Genomic DNA, 22,364 nt, shown 5'->3' with positions numbered 1-22,364 from the left:
TTTTAATAATATACTCATTTTACAATTTTTTTGTCAAGAATAAACACATTTTTTTTTACATATCTTGTATTTTTAATTACATATTTGAATAAAATTAAATACATATATATGTACATATTTTTGAATTTTTAATACATACAAATCCGCACCCTACTTATAAATATGATCAATATTCTTTAAAAAAAAAAAAATAAAAAGTAGAATAAAATTACCCCATAATTACTTACTCTTAAATAAAGCAATATATCTCAGTAAAACTATTAAATTTAAAAACAATTCAAATTAAATTATTATAAAAAACTATGCATGAGTAACATAATAAATTGATTAAATTAACGTTTCAAAATTATTAAATAAGCTATTCTCATTTTAATGATAATTCAGAAAAGTCAAGCTTATGATTATTTATTCATTAAAAAACTAGGTTCTATTTGCTATCAGAAATCACCCTTATAGTTGAAGATCTATGCACATTTTTTAATATATTTTATTGTTGTACACACGCATACACAGAAAAGCACATCATTGTAAGATCAATACATTCATCTTTCCACTCAGAATCTAAAATACCATATAATATTGTTTGTTTACTACTTTATTTTACTTAGTGTAAATAATTTAATTAAAAATATTTTTATTTTTTTTTTTTTACATATTTTGTTAATAGCTTTAAAAATGTATGAATATGAAATGACTTGTTTGTGGCCTACTTTAAAATAAAAAAAAACTGTGAATCAATAACAGATCCAAAAAATATGATTTTGTGAATCATTCATTTAAGATATCAGTCAGAAATATCAACTATCATTTAAGATTACACAATTGGCAATATAATATATTATATCAATCTTTTAATACTTAATATTAAAATTATTTAAAGTTGCCATATGTTTACTAATAATAAGTTAAAAATATTACATGAACAATCAGCTGGAAAAAAAATATAGGTATGTGGTATTAATAATCATAATATAATTATTTTTAGGGGGTGCTAAGCAATTAGCACTACGGGTTTGGTGAACCCGGGGTCCCAAGCTCTGAGATGACCTTAACTGGTTGACTCAGCTGATCCTCCAGGTTGGCGGTTTGGCGGTGCGCTAATGACCCGCCCCAGTAAAAAACCAATGTTACTAAACCTACTACAACTAGGCCTCAGAAAACAACAGATAATTTGGGAAATAGATTTGGAACTGGAATCGGAAAACCTGGAATATTTCGATTTGAAACATGGAACATAAGATCTCTGTACAAGCCAGGGGCCCTAAAATGTATTATGTATTAGTATAATTAAAAAATATAATGTTGATCTAATTGCCCTCCAAGAAGTAAGATTGCCAGGCTCTAGACATCTTAAATCAGATAACATGACAGTTTTTTAGTGGAAACGATAATGGAAGACACGAGTACGGAGTGGGTTTTATAGTAAAAGAGTCTTTACTAAAATTAGTAAAGAAATTCGAAGCAGTTGATAATCGATTATGCTATCTAATAATTGGTGGGAAGTCCTTTAGTATAGCAATAACCAACTGTTATGCACCAACAGAAACGGCAGACAATGATTATAAAGACTCCTTTTACGATAACCTAGAAAAAGTATACGACTAATACCTAGAAATTGTGTAAAAATTTTAGTTGGAGAACAAAATGCACAAATAGGGCGCGAACACGCGTTTAGATGCGATTGTTTAAGTCAAAACTCCTCTCTAGGCGATCAAAGTAACGCCAGTACTCAAGTTTTCTACGACCAGTACTAACATGCACGTCCGAAACATGGTCAACTACCAAAGGTGATGAGGAAAAAATGGCTTGTTTTGAAAAAAAAGTACTTAGAAGGATATATGGACCTATTTTGAAAAATGAAGAGTACAGAAGAAGATCCAATAGAGAAGTACAAGAAATTTACCAAAAACCCGGTATTAATATACCTACCTCATGAACAAACGATCGAGTGGGCAGGGCATGTATGGAGATCAAATGGAATTTTAAAGAAAGCTCTGGAAGGAAAGATAAATGGAAAAAGACCTAGGGGTTGCATTAGGCAGCGCTGGACAGACAAGGTCAACGATGATCTCAACAAATGCACCCAGGAAGTGATAATAGCAGACAGCGTTGATAGAGATAGATGGAAAAATGTAGTAGAGTTGGTAATAGAGAAGGTCCTTGAACTTTGAAGGACTTTCGCTGTCCTTAATGGAAATAATAATAATCTCTCCAATTATTTTAAATAATCTTTTCAAAGTTTAAACACTAATTTTATTTTAAACCTATGTAGAAAAAAATATACGTAAACCGCTGTATATTATATTCTTTTAACACGTGTCACGTGTGTAAACAATAGTATTTTCATATTTAGCAAAACAATATTGCAAAGTAGGTTAACACGTTGACTTCATACTAACACCAATTTGTTTATATATACTCAATAACGTCATTTTTCATTATCATAAGAAATATATAACTTTTTTTTTATGTACATAAGAAATTATTTTTATAAACACAACAGTGTAATAGTGGCGTGCCCGTGGAGGGGGGGAAGTGGTGGGTGAGGTTAGAGGTTATACCTATCCTCCCATTGACTTATTTTGCTTACTTTAAGAAAACAAATTATTAGATATTAAAGTTTTTATAAATTCATTACTTTTGATTATTAGTAACAAGTTAATGCTTATAAATTGAATTTATTATAATATAAAAATTATACTATAATTATGTACATTCTCTGCCTACTTAATTTTATAATGCAATTTTTTGCAATTTCCCACGTTTTTGGAATTTTTTTAAATTTTTGTGTGTTTTAATGAACTAAATTTATGATTACATAAAAAATGAATAACATAAAAAAAAAAAATTTGAAATTTATTTTAATGTGATTGAAGGTTTAAAAGACGATGTTAATCTCTATCAGTGTGGAAAAACTGAAACAGCTTGAAAAAAATAATACAGTCAAATTTGTTTTATAGCATTCATAAAATTACAATTATCTGAGTTATCCATTAATCTTACAAAACTTGGAAAAATCAAATAGTGAGCTACTCAAAGTTATGAATATGTTTAGAAAAATTGAAGATATTTAAATCTTCCTGGTCCAAATGGAAAAACAACTTAAGATAAATAATAATATGTTTATGAAAAAAAAAGGATATAAAACTATTAAATCTTACTATGAAGTCATATTGAGTAAATCAGATGTTTATTTTAATAGGTATTATCTAATTAATATTATTGAATTTTTCTAAACTTGCACCAATTAGTGTAGAAGTAGGACGTCTATGTATTCTTTGTACAAACATATTTTAAGTAATAAGAGATTTAATTTTAATGAACATAATTTGGAATTATATTTAATTATCATTTTTAATTCAAAAAAGGATTTTTTATTTTTTAATTAATTTAATAATAATTAATAATTTAAATTTTTTTATATGACTTGCATTTTTACAGTGCAATTTATTTGAATTTTTATGTATTTTTTGCTATAATTAGACAATTTTTATATAATTTTAATTCAATTAAATCCGGTCTTTTCTTGTAACATATATCCAGATATCCTCCCCCCATTGTATATTGTATAATACTACATAAAATAAATAAAAATGAATAAATGTATTATTTATATATAAATTAAATTACTTTATACCCAATAGTCATATCGTAAAACACATTGCATTAAATATTATATATATTCATTTAAATTTATAAGACCATTACAGTTTCCTATCAGAATTTTTATTCGTACGCAATTAAATATATTTAAATTAAATGTAACACATTTAATACAGCGATTAACTGGACTACTATTATACCACGGAGTGGTACTAATTTGACTACTTTTAAATCATTTCCACATAAGACTCTAAAATAATTTAATCATATGACCGATTATTTTTAAAAATGTAAACACTTATATAAATTTTACTCTAAACCGATGTAGAAAAAACAATATTAAAGTTATAGGTCATAGGTAATATCATTGATTATAAATAGTTATAATCAACGGTAATATTTATTGTAAATTACTTGAATACAACCAGTTAAAATTACAATATATCAAATAAATTTTGTATGTTGTACAATTTGTAATAACTTACAGATGTATTAACTGATTTTATATAACTTTTATGAAGGGCATATTTAATATTTCTTCTCAAATCATAAGCAATATAATTTTTTTTAAAACTTTAGGTCTAACAATTATATTACATATAACATTATAACATATTAATAACCTAACCTACCAATTATTTTAATATTATGTACAATTGTACAAATTAAAAGTAATAATCGGTATAAGTTAAGTTTGTCTCTAGTCAACTGCAATTAAACATCAATAACTGGTTTTTTTTTCTAAATACTTTATTGCAAATTGTGCAAACCATTATAATAAATGAATATCAATAAATTTAAATTTTAAAAAAAAATACTTATAATGCATAAATAAATTTTACCATACCAGCATCATCTATATCAAAATTGAAAGGATATCTTGGTGCCATACCTAAAATTACAAGTAATAGTAAAAGTTGTGTTAATACTATAATAATAATAATAAAATAATGATAATTTTAAATATAAAAATATGAACGTACTACGATAGTATGGGACAAGCGCGATAAAATATGCATTTGCTGGGATAATCAAAATTACAAGAACCGTTATTGTTATAGTTGTAAAATAATGTTTAGAAAAATTCATTTTAATTATTTGATATGCACAAAGAATATAAATTATGTGAACACCTTAAAAAATGAAATGAAAAATAATTTGCAAGTTCTTTTTAATAGATTCCTCCATAATCCAACATATAACACACATAGTAACTAAACAATAAACAAATATGTATCGACAAATATAATGTAACAAGTAACAACATAACAACAATAAATATTCATTATTTGATTTCATCTGCTATAGGAAATATAATATAGTGAATAAACCAAACCTATTGCTCATGATAACCTTAAAATCTTTTAACCATAGTTTTTAAACAATATTATGTTTATTTAGAAAATAAATCAATTATTTTTTTCTAAATCTTCGACGGAAGATCTAATTAAACCCTATAGAGAAAATTTACTAAAATTGTTTTATATAGCGTAATTGTTATCTTAACCCAGTTTAAACGAATGTATAATTTTTTTATTGTTACTTGACTTTGTTAAACATTCGTATGTTTGTTTTATGATAACATAATTGTTTTCTTAACATAGTTCTTAAATAATATTATTACGTATTACTAGTTAATTTAATGTAAAAAATAATGTTTTTTGTCCCCACAAATCATGTTTTTGAATTCTAAGAATATAAAAAATATCGCGTATAAGTGTTACACTAATCTATTTTGGACGAATGCATCATTTCTATGTTGTTCCTTAACTTAGTCAAACAATCATATGTTTGTTTAATTATTTCGAAATTAATATTATATCAATAATGATGGTGTCACATGATCAAACCTCTGCACTCATTTTCGTTTTTAAATATACCCTGTGTGATCAGATTTCGACTGAGTCATCGTTATTTGTTAAAAATTACTTGACTATGGGTAAAATTATACCAATTGTTTGACTTGTACATTGCGTAATTGTTATCTTAACCCAGTTTTGACAAATATAATGTCCTTATTATATTCTTATTATGGTTACTTCACTTAGTTAAACCTAGTTAATATCGTTATTCGTAGTTGAAATATTAATATCGTCAAAACATAAAAAAATAGAATTTGAACAATAAAATTATATTGCGTAAAAGTTATATATATATATATCAATCTATTTTGGACAAATGAGTCATTTTTAGGTTATTACTTAATTTAGTTAAACAAGCGTATGTTTGTTTAATTAATGCGTAATTTTTTACTTAATATAGTTTTTAAATAACACTATTTCTCCAACGCACTGGAGAAGAAAGAATTGGGTCTGGCATGAGGGGCTACTCTACAAACTAAAGAAGTTTCTCCCAGCACCATCCTATTATTAAGGATCGTTTAAAAAATAGCTATTCAACCAGCCATCGTATTAGTGCGGGTGTCCCCCAAGGTAGTGATATCGCTCCCTTTCTATATTCTGTGTTCACTCACGACATCCCCAAAACACCCTTCACTTTTCTTAGTACATATGCCGATGACACACTAATTTCAGCATCACACCAGGATTCTGCAACCGCTTGTCGGATGATCCAAAGTCACCTTAACATGATAAATCTATGGACAAAACGGTTGAAAATAAAAATAAACGAAACGAAGTCTACTCATATAACTTTTAAATTGCGCAAATTTGTTTGCCCTCCTGTCACATTTAACAACCTAGTAATTCCTTCGTCAGACGAAGTTAAATACCTAGAGCTAATATTCGACAAATGCCTCAACTGGAGCTCGCATCTTAAACAAAAACGTAAATCAGTGAACTCCAGACTTCACCTTTTAAGACCCCTATTAAAATCAAAACTTTCCTTAACCAACAAACTTACGATATACAAATCGATAATCCGTCCGGCTTGGCTATACGGCATTCAACTATGGGGGCCAGCGATACCATCAAACACTAAAACCCTCCAAGCATTCCAATCCATATGCGATATGCCTACGCCTAATAACCTCTACCCCTTGGCATGTTACCAATAAAAACCTCCATAAAGATCTGAACATGCCAACCCTTAACGACTTAGCCAAATCCTATTATTCAAAATTCCACTCAACGCTCCGCGCTCATTCAAACCCCATCATTAAAAGTTTATCCTCTACCTCTATCATTCCTAGAAGGTTAAAAAGGCAATGGCCAAGAGATCTCCTCAACACCTAACTAAAAAAAATAAAAATAAAACATTAATTAAATAAACTCAAACCCTAATTTCTGGTCAGGTGGCACTGCTGGGAGCCTTCCTTCTCTTGTTATTTTTATATGTTACTTATTTACTCTGTCACCACACTTACTCATTATACACCTATGTATAATAGATTGTAAATATACTTATTTTTAATAAATTAAAAAAAAAAAAAATTATATTCTATAAGAAATTCTTATAATGTATGCCTGTTGTACTTTCTTTCGGACCGTCCAGCCATCCTCAAGGACCACGGGTAAACTCGTTGTCATATTAACCAAAATAATGATAAATCAATTAATAAATATTCATTTCGTTTCTATACTTAATTATTGTTGATTTAACGACATTTTTGAACAAAGACATTTTTTTACGATTTTTTCAATAATATATTTTATAAACCACTATGGCGCTTTTCTAACAATCTTCTACAACTTTGACAAAGTTGTGTAAAAATTAAGATCAGCTTATAGTCTTGATACATAAAGTGGGATTAATATTTCAACCATTTTTTTACTTCCCTCATGTTTTCTATTTATAAAAACATAGAAATCCAAAAACCCGAACACATTATATACCTACATGAATACAGAGTGAATATAGACACTGCAAACGTCAAAAATTACATTGTATGCGTTTTATTTAATAATATGTAGATATGTTTAAAATAGTAACGTTTTATAATTAATTAATAACTTATTCTGTCACTTTTATATTGCTGTTCTCGAGCCGTTCGCCAAATATATAGAATTGTCCCCGAATTGAAGCCGTCGGGCTCATACCATAATCACGGTAACAATTAGTGCTGCAGAACGGAGAATTTCTTCGGTACTGGTTAGAATGTATTATAGTTCCCCGTCAGAAAGGTAAAGCAGGAATTCTGCCCGGCGATTCTATGTCTGTAAACTTATTACCGTTCCGGTCGTTTGATGGATTCTATTCGGCACAAAGATGGCCAAAAATAACTGTGAAAGAGTCCTCGAAGTCTTCGAAGATAATTCATGTATATCGTTTCCGAATATTATTTGTCGTTAACTCCAGCGGGTGTAGTTGGATTAGGTCACAGGGGGCTAGGGCCCCCCCCCCCCAAGCCCGTATTTATAAAAAAAAATTATATTTTTAACAAAAAATGCATATTATAATATTGTCATAATATGGACTATATGAGCCATAGAGCTTACGACGGTGTATACGATGTACCTGCTGGCTGCTATCTATTCTTACAAAGAACCAATAAATAAGGCTATAAATAAACTATATTAATATAAAATATACTATAGTATGATACTATGATATTATTATTTTATTGCCTACTTAATGTTTATAATAAAATAAATATTCTAAATCAAATAGATCATTGATATTTTCGCCAATTTAAAAAATAGACGTCTTGAATTTGTGTTGTAAAAATTGTTGTTTTCTTTTTGTTATAAGATTTTGTGAAATTATAACTTGCCCCCCCCCCTATCCTAGGCTCTGGAGCCGCCCTTGGATTAGGTATGTCAAAGCGTTGAGTTCTCATCAGCCGGTACCTTACTACACGATCAACCGAACTGAATCCGGGACTGGATATACCCACAAACGCCTTCAACATTCGTATAATTATTCATGTATTATATGATCGACTTGACGCTGACCGCGAATTTCGATAACGTACAAATCTACAAAATTAATCGTTTTCTGTGTTGTAAATTATAATAGAATAAACATCCCGTTAGAGGTTGTCATGTGAATATTTTAATTATTTACACGTTGATCGTACATGGACGAATAAACATTTTATAAAATTACTGATGACCGTATTAATATTATTATTATAAAACATACTCACCTAAAGGGTGCCCCCCCCTAACCTAACCTAACTGGTTAGGTTGGTGAGCCGGACACGTCGTGTCAAGGAGCACAGTTCTTACCGGTGACACAAAAGGACGAGTCAATGATATTAAATCATTTTCATATTATTGATGGGTAATAATGCCACCATGGACATATTACATCACTCCTTACCTTTCGACGGACAATTATTAGCCGCAATTCGTACTATGTAACGGGTCTACCCCCTGTCCGACGACGATGCGGAACGCGTCGTGGTACTGACACACGGATTGGTGGAGCTCAACAATCGGTGCAATCGGCGACCGAGGTGCTGCGAGACGCAAGAAATCGACGTTACGGAAATGGTACGTTCGCGCTTAGGCCTGACTAAGCGTCGCGGTCGACCGCCTCCGTCGAAAACTATATACGGAAACAAATTACTTGGAGGTACATACGATAACCACGCTCTGCTACCAAATGTTGGCGCCGTGTCCGATCCTACTTTTGGAAATTCGCGGTTATCGGACACGACTCGCGAGGTGTTGGAAACGGGAAAAGGTTACCCGGTATATATATAATATAATAGCACTTCAATGGTAATACGGCTGCATATAACACCACCAAAAATGTATATTAAATAAATAGAAAATAATAATTGACACAATCGGACTTAAGTATCCTATTAAAGGTGGGCGCCCATAAGATAATAATAATAGAATTAATCCTATAGGTATTAGGACAATATAATAATAATACAAAATAATACAATAATACAATATTATAACAATACCGACACCGCTCGATCTTCCCCTGGTGATCTGGAACGCTGGACGATGATAATCTGATGATGGTCAGCCGGGAGGGGGGCGATATACGCACACCACACAGAAACACCACACCGAAATACTACGCGACGTTCACGGACGACAACTCGAATATAAGCATATGACTATTGCATACGCACTTACGCAATGACGTGCGACAAAACGACTCGGATCGGCCGACAATGTCCGAAATATCGGAACGAGGACCAATTCGGAATTGGTCACTCGACGGATCGTAATAAAATGCCCCGAACAACTTGACCACACACGCGGTTTTTCCGCAAGACACGGCGTGAGGCGGCGAACGGACGCAACGGTGCGTCGGGCTCGAACGCCAGGAAAAAAGTGAACAACGACGAGCAGGTCAGTGGTGTAGGCTGCTCTGCGAACTTTCGCCTTACAGTCGCACCACCTTAGGGGGACCGGTTGACCGGGTGGTGTGTAGCATATCCGCGTTCAAACACTAACCTTGCCCCAGGTGGGGCTCTAGACTCTAGTCCCCCCTACTGAAAAATATGTACAATATAATAAAGTCATAAAACATTATAAATTAAATTAATAAAGTTTGAACAAATAACATCTTTGGTCTTTACTATGGATTAACCTACTAGTATTGTCTAATAAGGAAAAAATTTATAAAATAAAAAAAAATCTTTTATTTTTTTATTATTACCTTTATTGAGTAATAATTACTGGATGAAAATTGCATTAAAGTTGAGTCAAACAAATTCATCTGTTCATTACTAAACACAAATACTTTAATTTTAATTTTAATTTATATTTATGAAATATAAGTAAAAAAACATAATCATTCATTCACAAAGGTATGTAATAAAGAAATTGTCATTTTTGTACATCATTCATTATTAATATAGTTGTTGAAGGTCTGTGATTTAACATTTTCTTACATAAGGTAAATAAAAAATATTTGACATTATTCTTAAAACATTTTTAACTATTTAAAAGTGTGTTCTATATAGCTAATAGCTATATTATGTTATATTATATGATACGAAAATATTTGTATTTTATTTAAATAATCTCATTGATTGCTAAAAAAAACCTTAGCCCATATAAAAAAAATTCTAGTGCCGTGCTTGCACTAGATAAACTAGATAAAAAACAAAAAGGAAAATTAAACAAGTTTTACCAATAATAATAAAATATATCATTTTATTACCATTATTATTTATTCATTATGTTCATGTACAATAAATTAATAACTATAAATATTTGTTGTTTTACCTTCTCTGTTCAGTCTACAGAATATAAATACATAATTACAGTTAAAAAGCAAAAATATAAAAAATAAAGTTAATATGGTTTTTTTAAAATAATATAGTCATTTAAAACTTTCAAGGTTATCATTTTTAGAGTAAATCAAATAAAAAAAAACTACAAATATATTAACAGAGTAAAATGTTTAAATACAATTAAAACTAAATATTATTTGTTAATTACATTCATCTAAGGGCGTATATTAATATTTACACAATTTTTACCCAATATAGGTAGCTTTGTTGCCCAATCTGGATATGGTGGTTGCAATATACCCGATAACATCATGTCCTTAACTCCATCAATTATACTATCTCCTTTCAGCACCACTTTAGTTTTGCACATCTTACCGGCTGGGTTGTTATTACTGAACACTGACAAATCACTCTCCACATTTATTGTAAACTGGTTAAGCACCCGGCATTTTTCCCCAAATAATTGTTGAACATATTCTTTAACGTCTTCTTCTTTATGGTTGTTAACCAATATTGGCACTCTCGTATTTTTTTCATTATTTCTATTCTTATCTTCCAACAAATTTACCATAGACTGCAGATGTTTGCCTGACAGTGAGTATGGCTTATATTTACTGGCGCCCGACTGATTTTATGACAATTTTCATCAGTCTATTTTCAATGTTTTGAGGTTTGTAAAATACATGAAACACTTTTCCTGGAGCTATGGTGAAGAAATATAGATTGTTTAATTTTATGGCACTTCGTTTTCTTTTTGTTTCATTAACGTCTATTAACACCCAAAACAATTGATTACACTTCATAACATATGTAATTGCTTTAATATTCAATTTGTTTAACATAGCCTCAATATTATTTCTAATTATTTCTTTGTCTAACAACTGTTTATTAACTTTATCAATAGTTACTGTCCACCACTGACTATTTTGATGGAATATGGTGTCCACTAACATCACTCGATGATAAGTTTCTTCAATAGACTCACTATCTTTTAAATGCTGATGTACTACTGATACAACGTTTGCAACACTTAAACGCATACGGCATTCAGATACTAGGTTGATAATATCTTTCCATTCCAGGTTCAGATGTAAGATTTTACATAGTTGTTGAAGTTCATTCATATTAAACCTTTTCATCTTCAAAAGAATTTTGTCTAACATCAATTTTTTCAAGAGTCGCCATTTTTTAATGGTATAAATAATCTTAAAACACACAAAATAAGAAATAAAATTATGGATTATTTACTCAAAATAACAATAACATTTTTGCTAAAAAAAAAATATAGTTTGTATTGCTAATCATAATCGTTTAGTACTACATAAACCTATATTGGCTATATTTAAGTCTAACAACTTAATTTATGAAAGCAATTTTCTCGGCATTTTCTTATAATTTTATTTTTATTCAAGAAGTTCCAACCTAGTAATTTCACATTTAAAATTAATTTGTATAATTATTTATATTTGTTGAAAGGTTTAACAATGAAAATAATCATAGGTGTGCGCAGACCTAAATTTCGGAGGGTGCCTACAACTTTTTCGGACCCTTTTTCTTAATTTGAGCCCTCTCTTAACAAGACATGTACATATTTTAATAAATTATAATGCCTGAATAAACATTACTTAAATTATATCACATATTAATCAGTAGTATTACTAGTATCAAGTTATATAATATTTCATTAGATAGTTGGATCTAAAATCTATTTTCAAGATAATTGCAATATATTTTATTTATTAATTTACTTTTATAATCAATAACATCTAGTTGTTATAATCATAATAAGTTTTACCACGCAAATTTAAAATATTTTAAGTTGTATTATTTTTTTTTATCCCAAAACATAATTTTTTACAACATATTTAAAAAAAAAAAACATCTTTATTATAGTAACATTAGTTAAAATATGGACCCATATATATGCTATAGGACTTAAATTTTAGGGCCCCAATTACATGTCGGGGGGTGCCCAGGCACACTCGGAACCCCCCGTGCGCACTCCTATGAAAATAATAAATATATATTTATATTTATTTTAATGCCAGTGGTTTTATTTTGAAATTTGTATAAACCATTAGGTATTATATTTTAAAATAATTATACAATATAAGCCAATTGAATCAATCATTTGAGAAAGCAAACTTGTACTAAATCCCAAATTTTCAAAAAGTAATTCTAACATTTTAGACAAGTCAGGTTTCTTAAACGACTAAATCAATATTATTGATATTATAATAATAAACATCTTTACTTTGACAACTTAACCTCATAAAATATGAGGCACATATATAAAATACAAACTCCACAATTATTTAATTATTGTTAACAATTATTATTTATTAGCATTATCATAATAAGTCAAATGATGTATTGTATTTATATACATAATTGAAATCTTATTAATTAATAGGTAGAAAACACTGTTTTAAATATCACTAAATAATTATATTGTGGCTATTAAAATATATACTAAAACATGTAAAATACAAAGAACGAATAATAAATAACACATATAAATGAAAGATATGAAAGTACAACAAGAAAGGTGTATTTTAAGATTAGCATTAATATGATTAATTATGTTAAATCTGAAAATGGTATGTATTATATATTTATACTTATAAATAAAAATAAATAAACTAAATCTACAAAAATAAAAACATTTTATAAGTTATTTAATGAAATTGAGACAATATTTTATTTGCATATACATATTATATAACAAAAAAATGACAAAAGTGTAATTATATAGAATACTTATATTATTTCATAAAATAATGTATTAGATTTAAAATGTACACAACAAATAAATTTGGTAACGTAACATTTGTTTCATCAAATTAAATAATATATATAATATTTACAACAAAACCAAGAGTTATACAATTATGATTCTACATAATCCACTTTGTTTTTCATGAATTCTTCAGAAACATGGCCTAGCGTTGGATGGTAACTCAACTCTTCGGGAGCAAATACTTTAACTGGTGCTGTTTTTCCTGTTTTATTTGTGTTTTCACACCAAAACATATTTTCCATCCATGCATACAATTTCTGTGCAACAGACGCTAATCCAGGTACATACTTAGCTGTAGTCAATTTCAGTTTTTTAGTAGTAATATTGTGAATTGGGCCAAATGCTAACGCTACTACAGTACAAGCTAAACATATGACATTATAAGGCATACTGAAATCAGGTGTTGGAAGTGTAATTATGAAATTTTCTGTTTTCAAACAAATTAAATAATCGGATCCAGTTGAATTTAGATTGTCTATTATCAGTGATTTATCAAACGTAAGAGAAGTAGCATGTCTTGGAATTGTTGCTTTCACTATAGCTGAGCCAATATAAAAGCCGTGATTAGCATCTGGTGGATATTCTTGCCACTTCAAAAACACATAGTCAAACTGAACAGATATTTCTGTAACCGAATGCGGTGCAAGCTCTAAAACTATTTCTAAATAGTAGATTCGTACTCTTCCTTTTCCAGGTTTATAGATTAAATCTTTAGGTATAACACGAATGCCATTGCTGGTCACTTTTAATGTGTGATAATAAATTGGTAAGAACCATGGGATATTCTCGATGACAGTGGCAGTTATAGGTGATTTATGATCATTGTATATACGAGTAACTAGCCCCCCGTATTCTTGTCCAAATCCAGTGATAAATCTGTCTGTATACAATAATGGCCGTAATTCAGATACAACTATTTTTGGTCTAGGCACTATAGCAGACAAATGAAATATGCCATTTAAATTATAAACAGCAATATTGTTTTTCAAAAAGTAGTCAGGTTCTTGTGAAATCAAATAAGGAACACTACTATTTGATGATGTATCTAAATAGATTTTACTATAATCTGCCAAGGGACACGTCTTGAACAGTCCAGTACCAAACATCTTGCGAAGAGACCAATCATAGTTGTTGTTAAAACTTATAAATATTGAATCATACACTAGAGAAACGGTTTGACGTAGTTCATATTTACATTTCCCTGCATTGCATAGCGGCCTGAAATGTATTCCCAAGGAATGATAGTTAGCATTGTGTACTCGACCAGAGTTTAACAAGCTCGATAAGCCTCTAGTAGAATCGCAGGGCAAGAGTTTTTTCCATGGCGTTAAATTTTCAGTACAAACATTTTCACGCGGTAAATTTGAATATCGATAAACCCTGTCTGCAGATGATTCATAGCTATTAGCACTGTTGATGAAATTCAACGACGTACACAGCAAACCAGATAACGCATTTGTCAGGCCATACCAGTGTTTGTCCACGTCCTGTGTGTCATTGTGGAAACGAGCGGATATCTCAGCGCCTGATGGGGCGTCGACAGCCGGATAACCCCAGGACTTGTGTCTCCATAGACCGGACGTAAGGTCGACATTGAGTTCTGCTACGTGAAATCTATCGATTATGTCTCCCAGCGAGTGTGGGAACAAAGTGGAATGCTTGAAAGAGTCATCTTCGCGAATGACTGTAAACTGAAAAAACGAGTACACAAAGCCGGTGGCCAGGGGCTTGATGAACAATTCTTCACTGTAAGTCTCTGAATACGAAGAACCGATGAACACGAACAAAAGCCATAGACTTTTGACGCTCATCTTGCGCACAATATAATACTATGTAATGATACGATACAAATAATATTATTTAGTATTTACAGACGTACAGCAAAATCAAAAAAATAAATAAAAATAATAATAATAATAACCGGCCGACGAACGGCGAGTTGCACTTATGTAGAGTAGCAACGTTGAGTGTTTGGGTGGATTGTGTTAGTAAACAGTGATAATGATAATGCAACAAAGTGATAGGTAATCGAAAAATTGAATATTACCGTTTGTGCGTAGAATCTTGGCCACCACAGGGGCGCAAATCAAAGGCGAAATGTCTGTCCGCTATCCGGAAACTAAACGAAGTGGCTATAAACAGTCGACACGTTCGACATGAATCTAAGAACTATACGATGCACTAAACTGTAGACATTAGACAGTACACTCGGTAAATCGAGTACGGACAGTTACAGATTTTTAAATACTGCATCCGGCATCGACCACCTTTTCCAAAACAATCAAAACCCGACCGATGTACCAACCTAAATTCCCTATAACTTTACAATTTTTGTTACCAACATAACGACTTAATGTATATAATTTACATGAAAACAATATTTATTTTCAAATTCAAATATTATTAATTAGTATTATATAAAATGAATGTAACATTGCATAATTCCCAAAAATCAACACTTTGAAAAAAACGATTAACCGATCCTACTGACCTATTGTACAATTCCACTGTGATCAATTAACCAGTGAATTTCTTGATTTTACTATAACAGAAATATTATCTATTCTGTGATTTGGACGTAATTTCAAAATATTTAGATTATTAAAGCCCTAAGGCCTTAATCCCTATCCAAATTGACATCGGTAAGCATAATATATTAGGTATTTAGTTATTTACATTATTTATTATAGGTAGATACATTTTAATAGCATTCTTATTTCTTGCTCAGTTGCTCATAAAAGCATTTTTCACTGATAAGTGATATACCATTTCTGGTCATGAGCACCCATAAATAATAAAATACTAGAATCAGACTACATAATATATTAATATCTGAAAATATTTCATCTAATCTGTAATGTAATATATATTATATTAATTTATTATTTATGAGAATATTAACATAAAAAAATTAAAAATTATCATCATTTTAAATTGATTACTTATGCATTATGCCGTATGCCGATATAGTAATACCTACACAATCATCTAGATAAGACTATAATAATAGATAACAAAATTGTAAAATGTGAATTATAGATTTAAGTATATAACATAATATAATTTTATGTACTAATTATAGTTTATAGTTAGTTCCAAGTTTTATAATTTGTGTTTAAATTTTAAAGTAAATATTATCAAACTTATATTATTATTTTTTTAGGTTGTAATTTGTAAGAAAAGATAAACTTATATTTAAATGTATCTAAGATAAACACTATTTATTTATTTAGATGAAAACACTGAAACAGTAAGTGGATTGATTTTATTTTATAACTCATAAATTCATAAATAATATAATTTAAACATATATATCAGGAAATATATCATTATCTCAACAATGGGTAGCTTCTTTCATCAATTATGATTTTTTTCTGACATTTTGTATTTATTTATGACTTATCACATATTAATATGCTTATTGTATTAATTAAATATACATTGAATGTATGTATTACTTATAAAAAATGTTCATTTAATAAACAATAAACTTTATAAATGGAGATATATTTCACCTCAAACATTTACTAATTAGATTAACAAGTAAAAATATATACAAATTGAAAATATCCCCTTTTTACTTCTTTGCTATTATGAACCTAATGTTAAACAATGTATAAAAAGAAAATAATTTCCCCATAACATTGATATATATATATACCTAACAAATTTAATTGTCTATTGAAAGAGTAATTTTTTTTTAATTAATAAATATAGGCACAGGTGCATAATAGCATTAATAGGTGTATGTAACTTTTTAGTGATATTAAAAAAAAAAAAATTTTATTTAGTTGAAATTAGTGTATTAATGATTATGTTTACCTATGCTACACATAATTTTACAATTGAATAATTTGTTTTAGAAATGAATAAGTTTTTAGCAGTAACACGACACAAACTAGATAATGAATCAGTTGAAACAAACACATCTGAAAATCAAAGTCAAGTTGAAAGAAAAATTGAAAAATTATTTGAATCATTTTGTTCCAAAGCAAAATGTGATCCAGAAGCTCCCGTTTTGTACAAACAAAATCACATAAATTATATAAAAAATCATATGTTTACACTACCAGAAAACTATGAATGTCTGGATTCCAGCCGACCATGGCTATGCTATTGGTTATGTCAATCACTCGCACTCTTAAATTGCAAATTGTCAATTTCAGAGAAATCTGATGTTGTCTCATTCTTATCAAAGTATGCAATTAAAATTAATTATAACAGACGATTAAATAACTAAAGGTTAATAAACATTTTTTAGGTGTCAACACGAGTCTGGAGGGTTTTGTGGTGGACCAAATCAAATGCCACACTTAGCTCCTACATATGCTGCTGTCTGTGCTTTGTGTTTAATTGGTACAGAAGAAGCATATGCAGTGATCAATCGAGAGAAATTATATACGTTTTTGATATCTCTTCGTTTGCCTAATGGTTCATTCAGAATGCATAAATATGGTGAATGTGATGTTCGTGCTGTGTATTGTTCAGCAACTGTAGCACGCTTAACCAACATATATACAGATAGTTTGTTTGAATCAAGTGCTCAATGGGTGATCAGATGTCAGACATATGAAGGAGGCTTTGGTGGGGTGCCTGGAGTGGAAGCTCATGGTGGATATACATTTTGTGGATTTTCAGCTTTATTGTTACTTAAATCTATTCATATGTGTGACACAAAATCACTTCTTCGGTGGGTAGCTAATAAACAGATGTCATATGAAGGTGGTTTCCAAGGGCGAACAAATAAGCTTGTGGATGGTTGCTATTCTTTTTGGCAAGCTGCTATTTTTCCAGTAATATCAGAACTTTTAGAATCTGAAAATCAACGGCCAATGTGGTCAATGTATGATTATCAAGCTCTCCAAGAATATGTACTTATATGTTGCCAAAATAGATATAGTGGTGGCCTTATTGATAAGCCTGGAAAACCACCTGATGTATACCATACTTGCTATGTTCTTAGTGGCCTATCTATTGCTCAACATGCAGTTGAAAACAGTAGTTGTGTTATCGGTAAACCGGAAAACATTTTGAACAAAAATAATCCTATTTATAACATTGAAGAATCTTGTCTACAAAAAGCTTTAAAATATTTTAGTATGACAGAACCAATAAGATACTTTTAACTTTGATTATAATATATTGTAGACAATTGATTCAAATTAAATCTTGAGAAACCTGTTTTGTGAAGTTCAAATTAAGACTAGTTGTTACATATTAATGTTTATACATTACAAGCTCCGAGCAAATATACATTAGTTATTTAATTCAATTTAAAAGTACTAAATTTTTGTTGACTTGAGTGTTTAGTGATAAAATCAAAAAAAAATATTGTAATTAAAAATATTTCATTGTGAATCAATCTGCTAAAATTAGTGCTTCCATGGTAACTAATGTTTTTTGTACATTTTTATTTTTTTAATGTTTTGCTTTTGTGTAAACATTTGAATTAATAAAAAAGTGGAATTAATTTTATTTTCAAAATTTAAGTTATATTAGAATGTTATATCTTTGCATATTAATTAACAATACTAAATTTTAATATTTGCATGTATGAAATAAAAGTAACTGATCAAAATAAATATTTTGTGTTTATAAATAGTTTTCTTTTTAACTAAAAAGCAACAGAAATTTTTGTTACTTCAGTGAATGTAATTTATTAAATTTGAATTTAAAAGTACATGTAAAAATTGTAATTGTTTATTTATTTATTTACTAAGTAAGATTAATAATAATTAATCACTTGAACTTAGAAAACATTATTCCATAAAATTAAGAAAAACAATTTGAAAGAAAATATATATTCTTCTCAAAAATAAGTTTTAGATTCTAAGTGGAGTGATGAATGTATTGATTTTAATAAATACTGTGTTACATAAACAATAAGTAATCAATAAAATACTTTGATTTTTAAAAATAAGAGTGGTTTTAGATAGGTTATTTGTTCTAGTTTGGACGATCATCAGATCAAAAATTGTTAGTACCTACTTTTTTATAATTGAAAAAAACTGCAACTTTTACGCAAATTCAGTGTTTGACAAAATTGATTTTGGTTTTTTGGAATAACTCAAAGTAAATAATTGTAAGTATGTGAAATTGTAATCAAATATTTTTATTATTTTTCTATTAACAATATAATTTTCAAAATATTTAAACTATTTTTGAGCTCTTTATAGCCTTTTATAAGTAATGTTCAATATTTTATATAAGTATACAAATGCCTATATCACAAAATATACTTAAACTAATAGACAGTCTTCGCTTATAATCATTTTTCATATACAATAATACAAAATATATCATTGAATAATTTGAATTCACATTAACACACTTATAATAGTGAGTAGTGACTATCTCGACATATGTACAGCAAGGGGTACCCCCTGACCTACCTTTGTTTTTACTCATTCTAAAATAAGCTCTTAAATTAATCAAAAACGAACCAAATCTATAGTGGTACTCTACTCATTTACTTAAGTATTAAACTATCAATTTTAATTTTAAATTCGGTTATGATTATAATTCATATTGGATGTTATGATGAAATAATAAAAATAAAAATATTTAAGTGTATTTTATTTATGACGGAAAATCGGAAAATTTGTAAGCCTACTAAGCGACTAAGCCCGATAAGAAAAAAGATCCTGAGTAGACGCCAGTTCACTAGAATTGGCACTTGGCAGGATTGCTATATATAAAAAATATTATAAATATGAAATATTTATTTTAATTATCTCTAATATTTATTTATATCTAATTATTTTATTATTCTCTTATCAATTGGAAAATGTTAACAACCAAGATGAATTGATATCAATCCAAACATCCATTTTTTATCCACGATGATTTTATCCATGGTCTCTGTGCAGATAATAGACTATTATTATTAATTAATAACTAGCTGCGGGTGTGCCTCGGTGTGAGTGTGCCTCGGTGTGAGTGTGCCTCGCTGTGAGTGAAACTCGCTTTGAGTGAAACTCGCTGTAAGTGAATACCCTAGGACGGATGGAAGAGCTTGAAAGTGGAAAGTTTTCAAAAAAGGAAGACCTGTCGCTGATTGGTAGTACTGCGAGTCTTCTATCGGGATGAATGATGATAAGGCGGTTGTTGTCGGGAATTGATAAGACGTTCGTGGCGTCGATAATAATATTGTTTATTAAATTATTATTATATATATATGCCTCGATTCCCGGCTTGTGGAAGCCGCCTCCGGCGCCTTCGAGGGGGTCGAGTGAAAATCGTTCCAAGGGAAATTCGGTTGGAAATGCTAGTCGGGTGTCTAGAAATCGGTCACATATATAGTTCAACTCGAGGCTTGCCCGGTTCTTTTTTGAATGTATAAAAATATATAAGTACGAAAAATGGTAATAGAGTGTCTAGCTATCAGTCCTCAGTCGATGCAAATCGATACCTGTGCTGGGCAATCCGCCTACGGCGGATTGTTATACCTCCTGACGTCGAAAGTCTGATGTTGTATAGTAGGGGACAAAATTTATGTCGAACGTCATATCTTTTGGGAAAATTGATTTATACACAACTAAATAAGTTTGAAAAATGGTAACTAAGTGTCTAGCTATCAGTCGTTCACCGGTGTAATACCGTGTCTTGTCGCATGCCCGGTTCTTTTTTGAATATATATAAAAATTAAATAAGTACGAAAAATGGTAATCGAGTGTCTAGCTATCAGTCCTCAGTCGATGCAAATCGATACCTGTGCTGGGCAATCCGCCTACGGCGGATTGTTATACCTCCTGACGTCGAAAGTCTGATGTTGTATAGTAGGGGACAAAATTTATGTCGAACGTCATATCTTTTGGGAAAATTGATTTATACACAACTAAATAAGTTTGAAAAATGGTAACTAAGTGTCTAGCTATCAGTCGTTAACCGGTGTAATACCGTGTCTTGTCGCATGCCCGGTTCTTTTTTGAATATATATAAAAATTAAATAAGTACGAAAAATGGTAATCGAGTGTCTAGCTATCAGTCCTCAATCGATGCAAATCGATATCTGTGCTGGGCAATCCGCCTACGGCGGATTGTTATACCTCCTGACGTCGAAAGTCTGATGTCGTATAGTAGGGGAAAAAGTTTAAGTCGAACGAAGTGTTATAACGTCCTATCTACGTCCTATTTACTGCGTCGAATCGCAGACTATGTGGGCGCAAATTATGAAATCTTAATTTTTTATTTGCTAAAAATTGAATATACTTTAAGACTTAAGTGTTACTAAACCCCTCAGGTAGGCAATCCGACCGCGTCGAATCGCGGACGATGTGAGCATTATGAGTTATTATAAGTGAAATAATCCACAATACATTTATCACATCAGGTTGTAATTAAATATTAGTGTGCATACCCGATCTATATGACTTTAATAAATATTCCATACGTACACACTACACATATTGTGTTTACATATTATATAATATATACTATAAATAATATAATATAACATACTCGGTGGTAGTCGATAAGTACTATTACAAAAAACACGTATATTTAACACTCGCAATATTCAAAAAAAAAAAAAAATAGTACATAAATGTTGAAATACTGCTTTTTATTAGTCGAGTAATAAAAAAAATATACCGACGTCGCCGGCAAAATCATATAAAAATAAAAAAAACATTGGAAAAAAAATGCAAAAAATGACTCGCAGAGTTAATCAAAGCGCCGCCGGGATCGACGCCGGATCGGGATTCGAACTCGTTACACCTGCCTAAATCCTATCCTATCCTAACGCCTAATCCTATCGACTACAGTTTGAGTTGTAAACCGATGTCAAATCCCGAGCAGTTAAACCGTTTCCGAACCGTCACCGAATTCGCGTCGTGATCGTTTAATTCGTAT

The 22,364-nt window shown here is 29.9% G+C and overlaps 3 protein-coding genes and 1 long non-coding RNA gene across 5 annotated transcripts in view; 1 reads left to right on the top strand and 3 right to left on the bottom strand.

Annotated features, from left to right (window-relative positions):
• Positions 1-9,944, bottom strand: part of LOC132929779 (uncharacterized) — a 28,833-nt gene extending 18,889 nt beyond the window's left edge. Inside the window, exon 1 of the long non-coding RNA XR_009662154.1 lies at positions 9,425-9,944. This is a non-coding gene — a long non-coding RNA (uncharacterized LOC132929779). The remainder of the gene's footprint in view (positions 1-9,424) is intronic.
• Positions 9,945-10,593: 649 nt separating this feature from the next.
• On the bottom strand, positions 10,594-13,000 carry LOC132930010 (uncharacterized). Its single transcript, XM_060995669.1, is given in 3 exon segments — positions 10,594-11,333; positions 11,335-11,916; positions 12,980-13,000. Coding segments are annotated over 3 exon segments (1,011 nt in total). The 3' UTR covers positions 10,594-10,925.
• Positions 13,001-13,137: 137 nt separating this feature from the next.
• LOC132928324 (GPI transamidase component PIG-T) lies at positions 13,138-15,796 on the bottom strand. Its single transcript, XM_060992907.1, has one exon. It carries the CDS (start codon positions 15,320-15,322, stop codon positions 13,601-13,603), a length of 1,722 nt encoding a protein of 573 aa, XP_060848890.1. The 5' UTR covers positions 15,323-15,796; the 3' UTR covers positions 13,138-13,600.
• A 164-nt stretch (positions 15,797-15,960) lies between these two features.
• On the top strand, positions 15,961-19,110 carry LOC132928325 (protein farnesyltransferase subunit beta). 2 transcript variants are annotated; one of them, XM_060992909.1, is made up of 3 exons: positions 15,961-16,153; positions 17,375-17,708; positions 17,773-19,110. In XM_060992909.1, the coding sequence occupies exons 2-3, from the start codon at positions 17,377-17,379 to the stop codon at positions 18,635-18,637; spliced, it is 1,197 nt and encodes a 398-aa protein (XP_060848892.1). In that variant the 5' UTR covers positions 15,961-16,153; positions 17,375-17,376; the 3' UTR covers positions 18,638-19,110. The 2 variants fall into 2 exon arrangements, with proteins under 2 accessions (XP_060848892.1, XP_060848891.1); XM_060992908.1 differs by lacking the exon at positions 15,961-16,153 and adding an exon at positions 16,539-16,761.
• Positions 19,111-22,364: the final 3,254 nt, after the last annotated feature.

This window comes from Rhopalosiphum padi, chromosome 4 (assembly GCF_020882245.1).
Source record: "Rhopalosiphum padi isolate XX-2018 chromosome 4, ASM2088224v1, whole genome shotgun sequence".
Taxonomy (NCBI): Eukaryota; Metazoa; Arthropoda; class Insecta; order Hemiptera; family Aphididae; genus Rhopalosiphum; species Rhopalosiphum padi.
The sequence above is the reverse complement of the archived record's forward strand: the minus strand, read 5'-3'. Positions and strand labels throughout refer to the sequence as shown.

What these genes read in the sequence shown, in the direction of transcription:
- LOC132928325 (XM_060992909.1), top strand. Translation starts at nt 17,377, where the DNA reads ATGAATAAGTTTTTAGCAGTAACACGACACAAACTAGATAATGAATCA. An exon ending in GTTGTCTCATTCTTATCAAA is followed by an intron (nt 17,709 to 17,772) that starts GTATGCAATTAA and finishes AACATTTTTTAG; the next exon opens with GTGTCAACACGAGTCTGGAG.
- LOC132928324 (XM_060992907.1), bottom strand. Translation starts at nt 15,322, where the DNA reads ATGAGCGTCAAAAGTCTATGGCTTTTGTTCGTGTTCATCGGTTCTTCG.